At 41.3% G+C, this 17,672-nt stretch overlaps 1 protein-coding gene across 3 annotated transcripts in view; it reads left to right on the top strand.

Moving 5' to 3' along the window:
• The window catches only part of wdr17 (WD repeat domain 17), a 67,238-nt gene extending 55,187 nt beyond the window's left edge, over window positions 1-12,051 (top strand). For 2 of the 3 annotated variants that reach the window (XM_062388716.1, XM_062388715.1), the window contains exons 25-32: window positions 524-635; window positions 760-901; window positions 1,198-1,300; window positions 1,505-1,606; window positions 7,088-7,186; window positions 11,195-11,262; window positions 11,621-11,718; window positions 11,803-12,051. In XM_062388716.1, the coding sequence (XP_062244700.1) occupies window positions 524-635; window positions 760-901; window positions 1,198-1,300; window positions 1,505-1,606; window positions 7,088-7,186; window positions 11,195-11,262; window positions 11,621-11,718; window positions 11,803-11,922 (844 nt within the window). In that variant the 3' untranslated portion in view covers window positions 11,923-12,051. Of the gene's footprint in view, window positions 1-523; window positions 636-759; window positions 902-1,197; window positions 1,301-1,504; window positions 1,607-7,087; window positions 7,187-11,194; window positions 11,263-11,620; window positions 11,719-11,802 lie in introns of those variants that run through there. The other variant, XR_009920771.1, reaches the window with a different exon arrangement.
• The last annotated feature ends 5,621 nt before the right edge of the window (window positions 12,052-17,672 follow it).

Genomic DNA, 17,672 nt, shown 5'->3' with positions numbered 1-17,672 from the left:
GAAACTAACACTTTAGTAGCACTTAAATGGCACTTACTTATAGCACTTTGTAGTTTTGCTTTATTTTGAAGAAATTGTACTTTCTTGATTATTTTCGTCTTGGGTCTGTACCCTCAGGGGGGAATGCACTTATTTTGATAATTGAGTACCCTTACTTGGTTTGTTGTCAATTCATCTGTAACAGTGGGTGTACACTTTATATTTATGTGCGTTAACTTCAAACACTGACCCCTATAGTTTGACCACAGGTGAACTTCAGTTGCAGCTTCTATAGGCAGACCTCATCCCTCTGTGGAGCCAGGAACTTATCTTTAGATACATAGTTGTCTAATTAGAACCAATTCCAGTGTCTTTCTCTTCAGTTTAGATTGTATAAATCTGTCAGAATTCACCCCTGCATCATCAGTTTCAGTGACTTTTAATCAGCTGGAGTTAGTCAAATTTTCCCCTGTAATTGGCGGTGGCTGTTTGAAAGTTACAACATTTGATAAAACAGTTTTATGTTTTCTGTGATTCCTCATAGGGAGCTCTCAGCTAACTTACTGCAAATGATTCCTGACAATAACATCTTACTGGCTAAGCTCTGTGCATTTTACCCAGGGAGTGCTGCAGAAATCAACCAATTACATAGGAGGGTGAGTAGATAATCTCTAAATTAAGATGTGTTTTGGATGAGTTGGAATGAAGGCTCCATGTCTGGTGCTGATGATACTGACAGCTGTGATGATTAGAGTGATTATTTGTTGTTTGTCATTCAAGTGCGGCCTCCCTTCGGTAGACGAGTGTACGGCCTTGGCAAAGGAAGCTATGAGTGAAGGAGATTTGTTTTCAGCAGTTAAATTTCACTTGCTCAGCTCTGAACCTGAGAATGCACTTCGGATTGGGATTGATCATATCAAAGGTACTGACAACACATTTTGTGTTTGTATATTACTATTGTTATCACATTGAGCCTTAAAAAATGTCATGTATCATTTTTGGTTTATAGTACTGTATACTATATCTAAAGATAAATTCAACAATTTGATGGTGTAATTTATGAAAAAACAGATTAGTCTTTGTGAAGACCCTATAACTATCTCACTGATATGTCCGCAGATATAGTGTCACAATTAAAATCAAATAATTCATCAGAACTTTTTACTACAAAGACCTATGCAAATGAATAACTAATTAATCTGAAATCTTTCTCACCAGAACAGCTGAATGGATCTGATTGGAAAGTCGATAGCATTCAGCCAATACTTGACCTGATGAGTTACATCAGAACAGATCGCCTCATCATGGCCAAGCTGACAGAGTAAAATCGACTATTACTTTTGCTTAAATGTGAAATAGTAATTTCACTCAACTCCCAACCTGCTTTTACTTCCTACATTTTGTTATATATGACAATCATCCAGTGTGTCTGTGTGTGTTTGTGTGTGTGTGTGTGTTTGTGTGTGTGTGTGTGTGTGTGTGTGTGTGTGTGTGTGTGTGTGTGTGTGTGTGTGTGTGTGTGTAGAGTCCGCAGTGAGCTGTTGATCCTTTGTGGTTATATTGGAGGTTTGCTCGCCATTAGAAGACAATACTCCAGCATCGTACCTGCACTCTACGAATACACCAGGTATACACACTTTACTGTGTTCCAAACCTCTACATTAGATTGCATCTGCCTAGTCTTGCGACTGACTGCCTGTTGTTTGTAGTTTAATCCAATTCTTCAAAAATATCTATAGTTAGTTGAGTCAAACATATTTCTTATCTCAGTCCATGAAAAACAATGAAAACACTCTTAAGGCCGGGGCATGGATTCTGCAACTGCGGCTTTTCACGCAGTTGTGTCTACAGACTCGTTTTAATTTTTGTTTCTCCAAGGGTTGCGCGTGTTGCAAAGCAATTCACCACCAGAACGCTAGGTGGAGTACATTTATTTGTCGAAGACAACCTTAGAGACGCTTTCTTTGTGTGTGGCAGACGTCGTCAACTGTTTATTTACATCGCCACTGCTGCTCCTCATAGCCTTTTTCTGGCGGACAAATTTGTCCTTGATCTTCCTGCACAACTTCGTACACTCGTCGACCTGCAAACCAACGTTAGCCGAGATCTCCTTCCAGGAATTGCAGGGCATCTTCGCATCCTTGTATTACGTCAACGACGAGAGATGCAAGTGGTCATACTTTGAGATCTCTTCTGACAAACGCTTTTCTATTTGGTCCATATTCGTTCTTCTAAATCTTCCATGGTTTCTGAAGATTTTTTTTTTTTTTTTTTTTAAACATATATTTATTGGTTTTATACATTTACATCAATTTACATACATACAAGAACCTTCCCCAACCTAAATATATGGCAGTAAAAAATGACAGTAAATCATACAAATATCACAAAAATTATGATTAAAACATAAATTCAAGGACAAAAACTTACAATGAAAGTCCTAATGAAGTTTAAATTAAACAAAGTTAAATAAATATAAACATAAGTAACAAAAATTACAGTCACAAACCTGGATCAGAGTACAGCACACCTTCCTCACAACAGATCAGCCACCTTGCATTTCCAATGCCTCTTCAATGTCCCGATTGTTAATAAAGTCCAGAAACATCTCCCATATAAGGTAAAATTGAGAAGCTTTCTTCCTAACTACATAGGTTAACTTTTCAAGAGCCAAACTCGTTGTTAAGTTGTTTAACCAGTTGCCTAGAGAGGGGCAATGTACATTCTTCCACGCTAGAGCGATTGAGCGCCTGGCCTGTAGAAGACACAGATCAACCATTTTCCTATCTCTACTAGACAGAGAACAATTGTGTGGATAGAGGCTTAGTATACATAGCTTAGGATTTAGCGGTACTGGAGAAGAGGTAATTTGAGAGATATACTGTATCACCGAACTCCAAAATTTTTGAATCTCCTCACATTCCCACAAACAGTGATATAAAGTACCCTGATGAATATTGCACTTATAGCATCGATCAGGCAAATTAGGATCAAACCTGTTTAACTTCACAGGGGTGATATATGTTCTCATTATCCAATTATATTGTATTAATCTCAGTCGTGTGTTAATGGTTTGAGTATATACTTTTGAACATATTATACCCCAATCTTCCACTGAAATGTCCTCTTGTAAGTCCCCAATCCACTGCTGCCTCTTACTTTCAGAGTTGTCTTTATGGTTTTCCACCAATATGTTATATAATTGAGTAATCACTCCTTTGCTGGAACAAGATTTTGTAAAAAATATCTCCAGTGTGGACATTGGGGGTTGTTGCACTGAATTCTTCAAACAGTAAGAATAAAACTTCTAAGTTGTAGATATTTAAAGAAGTGTTTCTGTGGTACATCGAATTTTGCTTTCAGCTCGTCAAATGACATTAGAGTGTTGTCCTTATATATATCTAGTAGTTTAGTTATGCCCTTACTTAACCATACTTTAAACCCCATGTCATTCTTAGCCGGGCTAAAGTGCTCATTGCCCCAGATAGGTGAGAAACAGGACAACACTGGGAGATCTCCAAGATAGTTATGCACTTCATGCCAGACAATAATAGTGTTTTTCACAAAGAGATTATCAGTGTTTTTTCTTAGTTTCTTGAGGGTAGCCGAGTATAAAAAACTATCCAGTGTCAGACCCTTTGAAGACAACATCTCAATCTGTAGCCAGGGCTGGACCTCTTCTTTAGAGAACCAAAACATGGCGGCCCTCAATTGTGCAGACCAGTAGTACCACTGTAAGTTTGGTAGTTGTAACCCTCCCCTATCATAAGGCAAGTATAGAAGAAAGTCGTGGCTTCCTGTTGTTCCAAATAAAGTCTGAAAGCAGCTTCCTTACTTTAGAGAAAAAAGATGGTGGAGGAGCTAATGGGATTGATTGAAAAATGTATAAGAATTTAGGCATTATATTTTAATTATATTTATTCTTCCTAGTATAGACAGAGGCAAAGTTGTCCATCTTTGGACATCATCTGACAGGTTAGCCAGCATAGGCTCATAGTTAGTTGCACTAAGGGTGTTTATCTTAGGGGTTATTCTAATACCCAGATATTTAAAACCGTCTATAGCGTTTACAAATGGGTGAAAAACCGTTGGATGCATTCTCTCCTGTTCATTTAGGAACATAATAGAGGATTTATCTTTGTTCACCTTAAAACCAGAGAAGCCACCAAACTGGCCGATCAGCTCTAAGAGGGATGGTATTGATTTAATTAGATCTGATAGAAATACAATTGTATCATCTGCATACAATGCTATATGGTGTTCCAGATCTCCTGTCTTAATACCACAAATTGAAGGGTTTGATCTTATTGCTATTGCTAGTGGTTCCATTGCTATTACGAATAGTAAAGGCGAAATTGGTGAGCCTTGTCTCGTGCCTCGAAAGAGTTTAAACGGTTGTGAAATCAAATTATTTGTAGATACTACTGCAGTTGAATCAACAAACAGAATTTCAACCCATCTACGAAAGTAATCACCGAACCCAAAACGCCTAAGCACCTCCAGGAGAAAGGGCCATTCGACTCTGTCAAATGCCTTCTCCGCATCAAGTGACAGGATGGCAGTATGTTTCTGAAGATTTTATGGGGCATTAAAACCGGAAATATGACTCCCGAAAGGATGTATTTAGCAGACCAATCACAGCCTTTTGGGCTGCGTGAGGCTTGCCTAGCTTTGCCGTATAGTTACAAAAATTGGGCGACGCACGCAAGCACGTAAAAGGGGTACGCAAGGGGCACGCAAGGGGCTATTGTGCTTGAATGTCCTTGCGTGTCTCTGAAAACGCAGAAGCATGCGCTGGACTTTAGTCTAAATCTTTTTTTTTTTTTCTTGTTATCTTGTTATTTTCTTAACGCAGCCAGATCTAGTTCCTTTATTGCTCTACACCAGTGGTTCTCAAATGGGGGTACGCGTCCCCCTTTGGGTACTTGAAAGTACTCCAGGGGGTACGTGAGATTTTTTTTCAATATATTTAAAATTGGCTTCCATTCAAAAATCCTTTAAAAATTGTTATTTAATAAATATTAAAATCAAATATAAGTGTAAGTTAATCAACTGAATTTTATATTCAGTAGGCTATTCAATTTCATTATCCTAAATACCCAGAGTCTCCCCCATACCGATGGTTTGACCCAACCTTGCACACGCCACCTATCATCACCTGTCATCACTGCCGCCTTGAAAACCTAAACAATGGAGTCGTGGTTGAAGCGTCGCAACAATGCCGCTGAAAACATGGAGGGACATGTGGCAAAGAAGGCAAAACCAGAGCCGGCAAAATTCCGTCAATGTTCAGAAGAATATGTTTTAATGGGATTTACGTCCACGAGTTGCCACCCACCCAAGGCTTTGTGTTTTTTCTGTGGGGAGAGATTAGCCAACAATGGCATGAAGCCAGCACATCTTCAACAACATCTCAAGACCAAACATGCTAGTCACGTTGGTAAGCCACCTGAGTTTTTCAAGAGGAGACTTTGTGAATTCAGGTCATCTCAAGAGACGATGCAGAAAGTCTCCACGACATCAGCCAAATCCCTGGAAGCCTCTTATGCGGTGTCTTTGCTCATCGCTAAAGCAAAGAAACCGTTCACTATAGCCGAAGACCTGCTCCTTCCAGCCGCTGTCGTGCTGGCTGAGACCATTCTGGACACAAACGCAGCGGAGAAATTAAAGACTATGCCTTTGTCAAATTACTCTGTGTGCCGCAGAGTAGATAGAATGGGAACAGACATTGTCGAGCAAGTTGTGGGAAAACTTAGCGATCCTTTTTCACTCCAGTGGGATGAATCCACAGATGTCAGTGGAAATGCACAACTTGTTGCTTTTGTGAGGTACATCGATACTGACGACATTTATGAGCACATATTATTCTGCAAAACTTTGGAGGGTAAAACTACAGGAGAGGACCTTTTTGATGTTGTCAACTCCTCTTCTGCGAAAATGACATGAGCTGGAAATCCTACTTTCCTGACATGGAGGAGAAATCTGCACAGCTGGATTGGGTGAGAAACCCATTTCTCTTGTCCGAAGCAAACGGAAGCAAGCTACCGGTCACTTATCAGGAAAAACTCCTGGAAGTGTCATCTGACCGTGGCTTCCAGATGAAGATTGCCACATCCACACTTGCACAGTTTTGGGTGTGTGTGAAGCAGGAGCACCCTGACCTTGGACAGAAAGCTTTGGAGCAGCTACTACCCTTTGCCTCAACATATCTATGTGTGGCCTCCTCCTCTGCAATGACTGTTATCAAAACAAAGCAAAGAAACAGAATGTGCGTGGAGAAGAGCTTGATCACAGCAGTTGCTTCTCTGCCACCAAGACTGACAAAGATCCTCAGTGAAGCACAAGCACAAGTTTCTCACTGAAATGTAAATGCAAAGAGGGCACTTTAAGTTGTAAATTATTTTTATGTGCACAAATCTCGATTTATAATTGAGATAATTATTTCTTTTTTAATAAGTCTTTGGTTATTTTGATATCTTTTTATTTCCAAATTGTTCAAGAGAGACCACTACAAATGAGAAATGTTATGCACTTTGATGAAGTTGTAATTTGAAAGTTTCTAGTTACAAAGTTTAATAAATCAGACACTAACGGCACAGCACTGTGTTGTACATCTGTTTTTCAACCAAAATGCTTTGCGCTGGTTAGGGGGTACTTGGCTGAATTTTGTTTTCCAAGGGGGTACATCACCGAAAAAAGGTTGAGAACCACTGCTCTACACGACACTAATGTCTGCATTGAGACAAAATGTATCTTTGATGTGACGGTATAAAGACTCTTCTGAAGGTTGACCAGTAGACAGAATTGTGTTGTCTTGCTGTGATGCATGTCTCCACTGCATAGTTAATTACACTCATCTGAACCAGCTACAGAATTTGGTCATTATAATACTGTCCACAAAGCTCTATTGAATGAGTCCTCAGCTTTTTACAGAGTTGGCATACATACATCTAGGATCTTTATTTGTACTTTGTGATCTTAACTTCACCATGTTAGATATATAATGAGTCTTCAAGAAAATGTTTTTCAATAATAATTAGTACTTATTAGTCTTAATGTTAGATAAGATAGTTAGACTGACTAGCATGTTTTTATTTCTTTATCTCAGTCAGCTGTTGAAAAGGAGGGAGGTGTGTGTTCCTCTGAAGATTGAAAAGTTGACCTTGGAACTTGATGCCTGGCGAGCCTGCACACAAAGTATCAGCAAGTAAGTTACTTACACACACAGACACACACACCAACACAAATAGCCTTACATATTACAGATTATTGTTATTAAAAACCCGTGAAAAAAACAGCAAAATAATAAAACAAAGACTGAATTTAACAAAAGTAGGGCCAAGATGTGTACAGGAAAATTGTGAAGGTCTGATCTTTATTATCCAACACAAAATTGCACAACAAAAACTACATTTGTTCATCTTGCCACTCACAAAATATAGAAAACTAGAATTAGCTGTTGTTTGATTCCTACAATCATTGCAGTTTTCCATGTAAATATTTGTTTCCAGTTTCATATAAGGTCACTGTGACCTTCACACTTGACCACTGAAATCTTATGAATTCATCTTTGAGTCCAAGTGACAAATGTAAACCTTTTTTGTTTTTTAAAAGATCCCTCTAGGCAATCTTGAGGTATCACATTCAAGAGACCAAAAACAGTATTTTTGAGGCCATACAGTAGTAACCTTGACCTTTGAACACAGAATTATACTCTGGAAATCAGTGAGTCCTAGAGGTGTACCCTGAGCTATTACATTCGTAAGGCATAACCTCTGTTTTTAGAGGTCTAAGTGACCCTGATTCTTTACCACCAAATTTAATCAGGTCATCAATTAGTCCAAGTGAATGATGCCAGATGTAATGAAATTCCCTAAAGGCAGTCCTGATTGATCACATTCACAGGAGACTGAGGTCAGTGTGACCTTGACCTTAAGGCACCAAAAACTAATCAGCAATCATCCTTGAGTTCAAGTGAGTATTTGTACCTATTTTAACAGACAGTCCCTCAAACTGATTTCAAGATATCACTTTCAAGAAAAACATAAACCTACTTTATGATGGCACTGTGACCTTTAGATTTGTTCTTTGGTTATCAAAATCAAATCCAAGTCCCAGTGAATATTTCTGCTAAATGTGAAAGGATTCATGCCCTTAAGCAGATATCACATTCACTAGGCAAAATATTTGCTTTGTGAGGCCAACGTGACCTTGATCTTGAACCCCCAGCCACCAACATCTAATCAATCTACCTCGAGTCCAAGTGAACTTTTTTACCAAATGTGAAGGCATTCTTGAGATATAGCATTCACAAGAAAGAAACAGACAACCCGTAAACATAATGCCTGATAATGCCTGACAACAAAAATAACACCCATGTGACTGCTGATGACATCAGCCGATTTCTTATGTGAATTTTTTTTTTTTCTATCTGGATGGATGTAACAAACACACCAGTAAATTCTCTGGACAGATTATATGGTGACATTTTAACATTAAAAAATTGTTATTCCACCTCGACTCAATGTGAGCACCAGAGATTATCAGTGCAAAGACAGAGTTTGCCTCCTCATATCACCGGAGTCTTGTGTTCGGTCCCATTGTTTGGCACTCAAGAAGTGCGCACAATTGGTGCTTCTGTGTTTCTTTTTAGTATTTAATTGTGTTAATTGCGACCTAACTCGGATTACTTTCACGATGGACGAGCTTCTTAACATAAGGGACACAACACCATCTGATTTATGTCCCAACTTTCTCGCCACTTCCGTCGATTTAGTGGAGTTACTGATCAAAGGTGCGGTGTTCCCTGGCCACGCAGCGGGACTGAGGCGTAGACGGAGAGGTAAGCGCGCTGGGGCTCTGGTGCGCTTTAGGGAGAGAGGATTACGCTCACCTCTCCCGAGCATTCTCCTCTAAAATATTCGCTCGCTGTGCAATAAGATGGAAGAACTGCGCCTTCTCATCTGGACAAATAGAGACTTTTACCTCTCTTCTGTATTGTGTTTTACTGAATCGTGGCTGACCGAAGCCACACCGGACTCCGCCGCACAACTGACCGGCTTTCAGCTGTTACGCGCGGACCGTGACCCGATCCTCTCGTGCAAGGCAAAAGGCGGAGGGATTTGTTTTTATATAAACCATGGCTGGTGCAGCGACGTGAAAGTAATTTTACAGTCCTGTTCTCCGGACCTGGAAACTTTTTTCATCACCTGCAGACCGTTCTACTCTCCCCATGAATTCACCTCTTTTATCCTGGCCGGAGTTTACATCCCCCCGCAAGCTGACGTGCGCGAGGCTCAACGACAACTCGCGGAGCAGATACTGGGAGTGGAAGGAAGGAGAGAGAACAAGTATTCCCCCGTTATTGTTCTTGGGGACTTTAATAAGGGGAACTTATCTCAGGAGCTACCAAAATACAAAAAGTTTATTTAATGCCCGACCAGGGGGGAGAACACCCTGGACCAATGTTACAGCACCATCCTCAAGGCTTATCATGCAGTTTCCCGCGCTGCCCTGGCTCTATCCGACCACGGTCTCATTCACCTGTTCCCGGCTTACAGACAGAAACTAAAACTCTCAAAACCTGCTGTGCTGAGATCAGAGAACTGGAGCAGCAGAGAAGCTGTGGAGGAGCTTGCCTGACTGCCTGGACAACACTGACTGGGACATTTTTAGAACTGCTTCCAACAGCCTGGACGAATACATAGATGCTGTGACGTCCTACATCAGCTTCTGTAAAGACAGATCTACTCCAACACGCACCAGGGTGTGTTATAACAACGACAAGCCTTGGTTCACAGCAAAGCTCAAACAGCTTCGTTTGGAGAAGGAGGCGGCCTTCAAGAGTGGGGACATGGATAGGTTCAAACTGATTAAATTCTTGTTTGGCAAGGAGATTAAGGAGGCCAAACGACTATATTAAAAGAAGCTGGAACAACAGTTTGCAGCCAACAACTCCTCGTCAGTCGTTGGCTGACCCCCGCAAGGCAGCTGGACTAGATGCTGTCCCCCCCTCCACACTGAGGCACTGTGCGCATCAGCTGTCTCCAGTGTTCACAGACATCTTCAACACCTCACTGGCTGAATGTGTTGTACCCGCCTGCCTCAAAACATCCACCATCATCCCCGTTCCCAAGAAGCAGAGGATCACAGGCCTTAATGACTACAGACCAGTCGCCCTCACCTCTGTAGTAATGAAGACCTTTGAGCGCCTCGTGCTGACCCACCTCAAGACCATAACTAACCACCTCCTTGACCCACTGCAGTTTGCCTACAGAGCCAACAAGTCTGTAGACGATGCAGTCAACATGGGACTCCACTTCATCCTCCAGCACCTCGACTCCCCTGGCACCTACGCCAGGATCCTGTTTGTGGACTTCAGCTCCACATTCAACACCATCTCCCCAGCTCTTCTCCGGGACAAGCTGACACAGCTGAGCATGCCTGAACCCACCTGCAGGTGGATCACTAACTTCCTGACCTTCAGGAAGCAGCGCGTGAGGCTGGGCAAGCTTGTCTCTGAGACCCGGACCATCAGCACTGGAGCCCCTAAAGGTTGTGTGCTCTCTCCTCTCCTCTTCTCCCTCTACACCAACACCTGCACCTCCAGCCATCCCTCTGTCAAACTCCTGAAGTTTGCTGACGACACAACCCTTAGTGGATTAGTTTCCAATGGGGACGAGGCCGCCTACAGAGAGGAAGTTAACAGCCTGGCTTCCTGGTGCAGACAGAACCACCTGGAGCTGAACGCTTTAAAAACTGTAGAGATGGTAGAGGTCACACTGACTCTGCTGACCCCCCCCCCTCCCTCGCACATAATTTGGAATTATCACCAATTTCTATATTGTTGTTTTTATATTGTTGTTTGTACACTGCACCAACCACACCAGGGCAATTTCCTATATGTGCAAATATACATGGCAATAAAAATAATTCTGATTCTGATTCTGATATGTAACAAGTTCTTCCCATCTATGTTGGGTCAGAGCCAGGTGTCTGAGCATGAGTCTCTTCTTTATATTTGCCCTGGTTGTGATGAAGTTGGTTGGTCTGGCTGATCCTGATCCTGAGTGTAGAGTGTTTGAGGGTTCTGCTGCACTGTAATGTAACATAAAAACTACATAGACATCTCTATATAGTAAGTAAGGGGTATTGTGTGATCTTGGACACAGCATGAGTGCTTACAAATGTCTGTCTGTCCTTTTGTCTGCAACAGTCCTCCGTCAGAGTGTCAAAGAGAGGAGTTTAATTGCCTGGATAGAAGAATCCAGCCAACAGACTCTGGTAGGAACAACATACGATGCTTCTTTAGGAAAACCCAGTTATGAGTAAATAATGCTGTGAAATATGTTTTGGGATTTGATGTAAACTTCATCCAGGACTAAGCCAGGATGTTAATGATGCTCTGATGTTGGCTTCAGCATTATCAGCTTGATGCAGCAAGCTTTAGGTGGAGCTAAAGTGGGTGAATGAGTTTGTTGATAAGTTATAGGCCACTGTGCATCTTCTTGGAATGAAGAATGAATGAAAGAGCAAAAGAGACAGAATTAAGCATTACCTCATTAAGCTCCAGTCAAAGTTGTTGGTAGTATAACATACTATATGTAATCATTTACGCGTAAACCATGCACCCTTCTCTCAGATGCATTAGTTCTGTGTGGAGCTGATTATGTGACAGGCTCCAATCTGCCAAGCCACTCTGATGTTCAACTGTCCTGTTTCACTGGGCAGAGAATACAGGTGTGTGTTATCTTTTTTACATATGTGGGACATAGATCTTCATAACTTCTGACTTCTCACATAATTCTCTTTTTTATTGTGCAGGGTCCAGTGTTTTTGTTGGAAGATGGTAAATCGGCAATCTCCCTTAATGATGCACTTATGTGGGCAAAAGTCAATCCTTTCTCCCCACTGGGAACAGGACTCCGCATTAACCCCTTCTAGCTCATAAGGAGGACATTACAAGGGAATCATTTACAGACTGGAAGAAAGGAAAATAAGCAAGAAGATGAAGTGTGGAAGTGGAAAAGAAGATGAAATGGTGGAAAATAAAGATTTTTGTGCATCAGTTAAGCAGCTAACTTCATTTTAGAATTGACTGGGTCAACAAACATGGTGACTCAACAAACAATTATTTTGTGAGGATGATTGTGTTTCCAACAAGCTTGTCGTTTTAGTAGGTAACAACTTTTCAATGTATGAGTATCTGTATATTTGGTATTAATCTAAAGCACTGTCTTCACTAAATAATGGAATTAGGCAACCTCAGTATATTTAGAGGAGAGACTCTGTTTAATTGTATTACACTTATACTGAGATGCACGTAATAAATAGGGTGGCTGAGGGGGTAGAGCAAACAAGAAGTTGTTAGTTCGAACTGCAGACCCCTCTTGTTAGAGGACGACTGCTCTACCCCATCTGCATTAGTTGCTTTTTATGTCCCACCACAAATTAAGAGCCCCCCTCCACTACCATGCCACAACAACCCTGAAGCAGAGTCCAATAGCCTGCTGAAAAGTACTGGTGTATTTTCTTGAAATGCTACTTTCCACTCCACTTTATTTTTCGAAGGGAAATATTGTATATTTTACCTCACTACAGATTATTTGACAGCTCTCTATTTCAGATGGACATTTTTAGTAAGGAATCATATGGCACAATTATAAAATACCAGTGTCCCACCACTTTTGGCACCATGCAGTGTTTGGCTGGAGTTCTGTGTCACATCTAACATTTATATTTTAGTCGTTAGCAGTTATATCAAAGAGGCACTTTAAAAGTGTTATGCAGGGGACTTCCGGTCGGAACACCGTCAAGATGGTCGCATAGCGAGAGAGCTCCCGACTGAGCCAGAGCAAATAGAGAAATACCCCCATACAAACCAAATAGATAATTCCGCAAAAAGTATAGAGAAAGGGGAGAAAAAGTAATATCACCACATTGAGCAGTAAACGTCGTCTGAAAACGGGGGTGAGAAAGACGGGCACAGCAACAATTAGCAGCTAACAGGGGTAAGGTAACCAGCAACCTGGTGCAGTGGAGAAATGGCCGACACGGAACTGATTCTGTGAGAACTGAGAGAGTTTCGCCAAGAAAACAGAAAAATTAGGGACAATAAAAGAAGAAATAGTTAAGGCGAATGCCAGATTGTACGAGGTGGAAGGGCGAATTGGGAGAGCAGAAGAGAGGATCCAAAACACCAAAGAAATCATCACGGCTATGGTACAGCTGCACACCAAGCTGGAGGACAAGTTGCTGGATCTGGAAAGCCGCGCCAGACGCGAGAACATAAGGATCTATGGGGTGCCGGAGGGATCCGAGAAGGAATCAACCACAATGATCTCATTTGTGGAAAATTTACTCCGCGAAGGTCTCGAGCTGACTAACGACATGCCCGACCTGCAGATTGAAAGAGCTCATCTGTCTCTGGGACCGCAGCCGCCGGCGGACACACCGCCACGCTCCATTGTAATCAAGTGTCTAAGCTTTAAAACAAAAGACACATTACTTCTTACTACCCTTCTTCTGCAAAGCATGGCAGAAGAAGGGGTTTGCCTGGCAATAAAACCACGTAAACCTGGACCACGACTACCCACCTCTAATTCTCAAGAAACGAAGAGAATACACAGATATACGCAAAGTGCTGAAGGAAAATAAAGTTAATTTCCAGACCCTCTTCCCTGCGCGTGAGACACAAGGACGGGACCTAAACCTATGATACCATGGAGGAAGCATCAGAGGACCTGCTGAGAAGAGGCTACACCGTGACAACCACCAAACCTCCGGCGACGCTCATGGAGAAGGTGCAGCGGCTGACCTGGAAGAGAGTGGACCAACGGGCAAGGAAGGGCACAGCCGAGCGGGAGCCGGGATACAAGGAGAAGCTCCAAGCCTTTAGAAAATCATCACGTCCACCTCCGTGACCTAAAGGACTTAACCCACGGCCTGAGGACGACGGAATAAACTGTGAAATCGGACATGTTCTGTGCCTGTAATTAGTGGTGGAGATCCACTGTTTAAAAGACTGGTTCGTTCGGGGCCAATTTTTTTTCTTTCATTTTTTTTTTTCTCTTTTTCCGACTGTTGCAGGTAAGGGCCTCTCACTCCGGACTGAGGGAGACTTTTCCCTTCGAGCCTCCTCGGGAGGCTCAACAGGGTCAGGTTAACAGACCCCTACATAGGGAGTCACAAGGACGAATTGTGTTCAGTTTGATGTTTATTAATGTTTTAGTTATTCATTCCCTGCCGGTTTACACGGGAGGGGGAAGCGCACTAGGTTTTTGTTTGGGATGGAGGAGGAAATCTCTTCACATGAATCGGGGAGGCGGAGATGAGTGGCAACTCTGATATCCAATAAGGTAAACTATGAACATATATCAGAACAAAGGGTAAGGAAGGCAGATTTGTTATGGTTATAGGAAGGGTAGAAGGTGTTGTGATAAGTCTCCTTAACGTGTATGTTCCGCCGGGCAGTGACTGGTCCTTCTATAAACATATGGTTGATTTAATGACGACAAAAAGTCAAGGGATTTTAATAGGTGGTGGAGATTTTAACATCCAATTAAACCCGAAAATTGACTCTTCAAACGGGAAATCCGACGCAAAAAACTTTAGCAGAAGATTAAATATTTGGATGCGTGAAGTGGGGATTGTTGACGTGTGGAGAGAGACAAACCCGACGAGCCGAGACTACTCACATTACTCGCACGCTCACAATGTATACTCGCGCATCGATTGCTTTTTTATGCTTAAAGGAGATTTTTTTAGGGTGGATAACTGTGAAATAGGACCCAGTACTATTTCAGATCACGGTCCCATCTATATGTCAATCTATCTGAATAATAATAAGAAATCTACTCTCTGGAGACTGAACTCAAGTATTCTGAACAACCCAATTATTAAAGATAAACTGAAAAGTGAAATTGAATTATATTTAGAAAATAATGATAATGAGGAAGTGACCCCACCCATTCTCTGGGATGCATTAAAAGCAGTGTTGAGGGGCAAAATAATAGCCATCTCCTCATATGAGAAGAAAAGTAGGGAGCAAAAATTAAAAAAATTAGAAGAGGACTTGAAAAGTATACAGAAAGAGAAAAAAGAAATAGATGAAATAAATACTCAGGAAATTCAAAAAAAGCTCCTTTTTACAAAGCAGCAATACTATGAGTCAGGTGGGAAATCACTGAAACTTTTATCATATAGGTATAAGAAAACAACAAGCAGACAGAACTATATATAAAATAAGAAACTCTGTAACGAATGTAATAGAAGTTAGCCAGGAGAAAATACAACAATGCTTCAGAGAATACTATAAAAAATTATATTCCCAACCACAGACGAGCAACGACAACCAAATCAATGCCTTCTTGTCCCAGGTAAACCTTCCAAAGATCACAGATGAACAAAATGGAAAATTAACATCTAAAATAACAAAAGAAGAAATAAATTTGGCAATCAGGAGGTTGAAAGGGAGGAAGTCTCCAGGGACAGATGGTTTTCCCACAGAATGGTACAAAACAATGCAAGATCAACTAATTCCAACACTATTAAAAACATTCAACTGGGTTTTGGAAAACAAAAACATCCCCCCCTCATGGAGGGAGGCGATGATTTCGACCATACCTAAAGAGGGGAAAGACAAATTGGAATGTGGGAATTACCGTCCTATAAGTCTTTTAAACAACGACTATAAACTATTCACCTCCATATTATCTAAACTAATAGAATTGATACTACCAGTATTAATACATGAGGACCAGACTTACCCTTAGAGGTCAACGAACAGCAACTTAAGAAAACACATGCAAGTTGACAAAACACAAGCAAAGTAAGAAAACATCTTCATCAATTTTACGCTTAGCAAATAGAGGCGACAACACAACGGAAGTGTTTCCAGAGGACAGCTAAAAGGGATGGACACCGCTGCCACAGGAGACACTAAAACGTCCAATACACCATACAATTTCGGTTCGGCACAGGGGTTGTCATCCCGCGGCTCTGGAGCCGAACGCGGCTGTTCAGCCCCTCTGCAGTGGCTGTACTGTAGAGTGTTGTGCATATGTTTCGCGAACGCTGAACTTAACAAATCAGTTTTCATATTATTAACTGAGGTGGTGTGCCTATGACTCAGACTTTACACCGAATAAAATCGATGGCAGATTTAAGACATGGATCACAAAAGGTTTAACTTCCTATTATTCATTTGTCCACAAGGGGGTATTTCAGAGTTTTGAAACCCTACAGAAGGATCACGGTCTGGGGAAAGATGATTTTTTTAGGTACCTGCAAGTGAGACATTACTTTAACAAAAATATTAAAGAGGCGTGAGCCAGGGTTCATGGAGGTATTTTTAGCGTTGACTAAATCTACAACATGCAATAAAAGTATCTCCAAATTATACAACGCTATACAATTATCCAAACAAGAGAATACAGACTACGTAAAGAGGAAATGGGAAAAGGACATAGGGGTAAAGATCTCACAGGAGAGCTGGGAGAAAATATGTCAACTACAATGGCTCTCCACCGGGTCAAATACATGGCGGGAGTTCTGCTGGAAAAATATAACAAGATTTTTTATCACACCCATACAAAAACGACACCAGGGCAGCGGAGACGCCTGTTGGAAGCTCTGTGGATCTATTGGAGCCAACCACTTCCATATTTTCTGGGACTGCCAAGAAATGAGATCCATAAACATATTAACAATGTATTTAATGTGAACAGCCCATTAAAATGTGAAACTTTGTTTTTGGGCAATATATTGTTTGAAATGTGGAAGATAAAAGACAAAAAACTGCTCGCTATACTGTTGGCAGCTAGTAAGAAATGTGTCATGAGGAAATGGTTAAAAGTGGACCCTCCCACCATTGATGAATGGATTGAAATTGTGTATGAGATTTATGTTATAGAAAAGATCTCTTTTTCCCTCAAGGTCGAGAAAGACATTTTCTATATACTTTTTTATTTTTTTTTTGATGTGATGTGCGCTCCCCGGCTGTGTTTTCTTTACCTTTGTTATTGTTCCTACATGGAGTAATTAAGGTCCATAAACCAAAACCCCAGAAAGGCAGTATGAACAAAATCACCCAAACTTACTACATCCATCCGTTCTGCTGTGTCCTTAAGAAGTGTCCAAAAGTGCTGTGCATGAACACGTTCATTTTTATGAGAACGATGAACTGAACGCAACCTAAATGCAAAAAAAAATATTTGAACTGTGAACACGTTCATATTGTAGCGTCCTCGCTTAAAGACAACAGGAAACTTGTCTTTATGTGTAACTTTATTAAGTCCAACGAATACGACACACTTCTTGTTCGTAACTCCGACACTCCTAACATCCAACACCGTATTCTTCACTCCCCTTCCTCATTCACCCTTGACCCGCCAACTCATCAGCCAATGAGAGCCTGCCATCCCACACAACCCCACAGCCATTGGTCTAGAACTGTCACGTGCCCCATCCTGACCTGTTCACTGACCATCAGGAAGTCTCAATACTTATTTGACATGGTGAAGTTAGCTGAACATAAGTCATAACAAACACATAGCAGTCAAAGAGAACATAAACCCAAATACTAGTCCGTTACAATATTATCTGAAGTCTAGCTAAAACATTATGGAATGTTTTACCTCTCTTGAGGAGTCTAAATTGAATGCTTGCACCTTGTCGTTGCTCAGTGCCCGTAA

Source organism: Platichthys flesus, chromosome 5, assembly GCF_949316205.1.
Source record: "Platichthys flesus chromosome 5, fPlaFle2.1, whole genome shotgun sequence".
Lineage (NCBI taxonomy): Eukaryota > Metazoa > Chordata > Actinopteri > Pleuronectiformes > Pleuronectidae > Platichthys > Platichthys flesus.
This window is presented reverse-complemented; position numbering and strand designations above follow the sequence as displayed.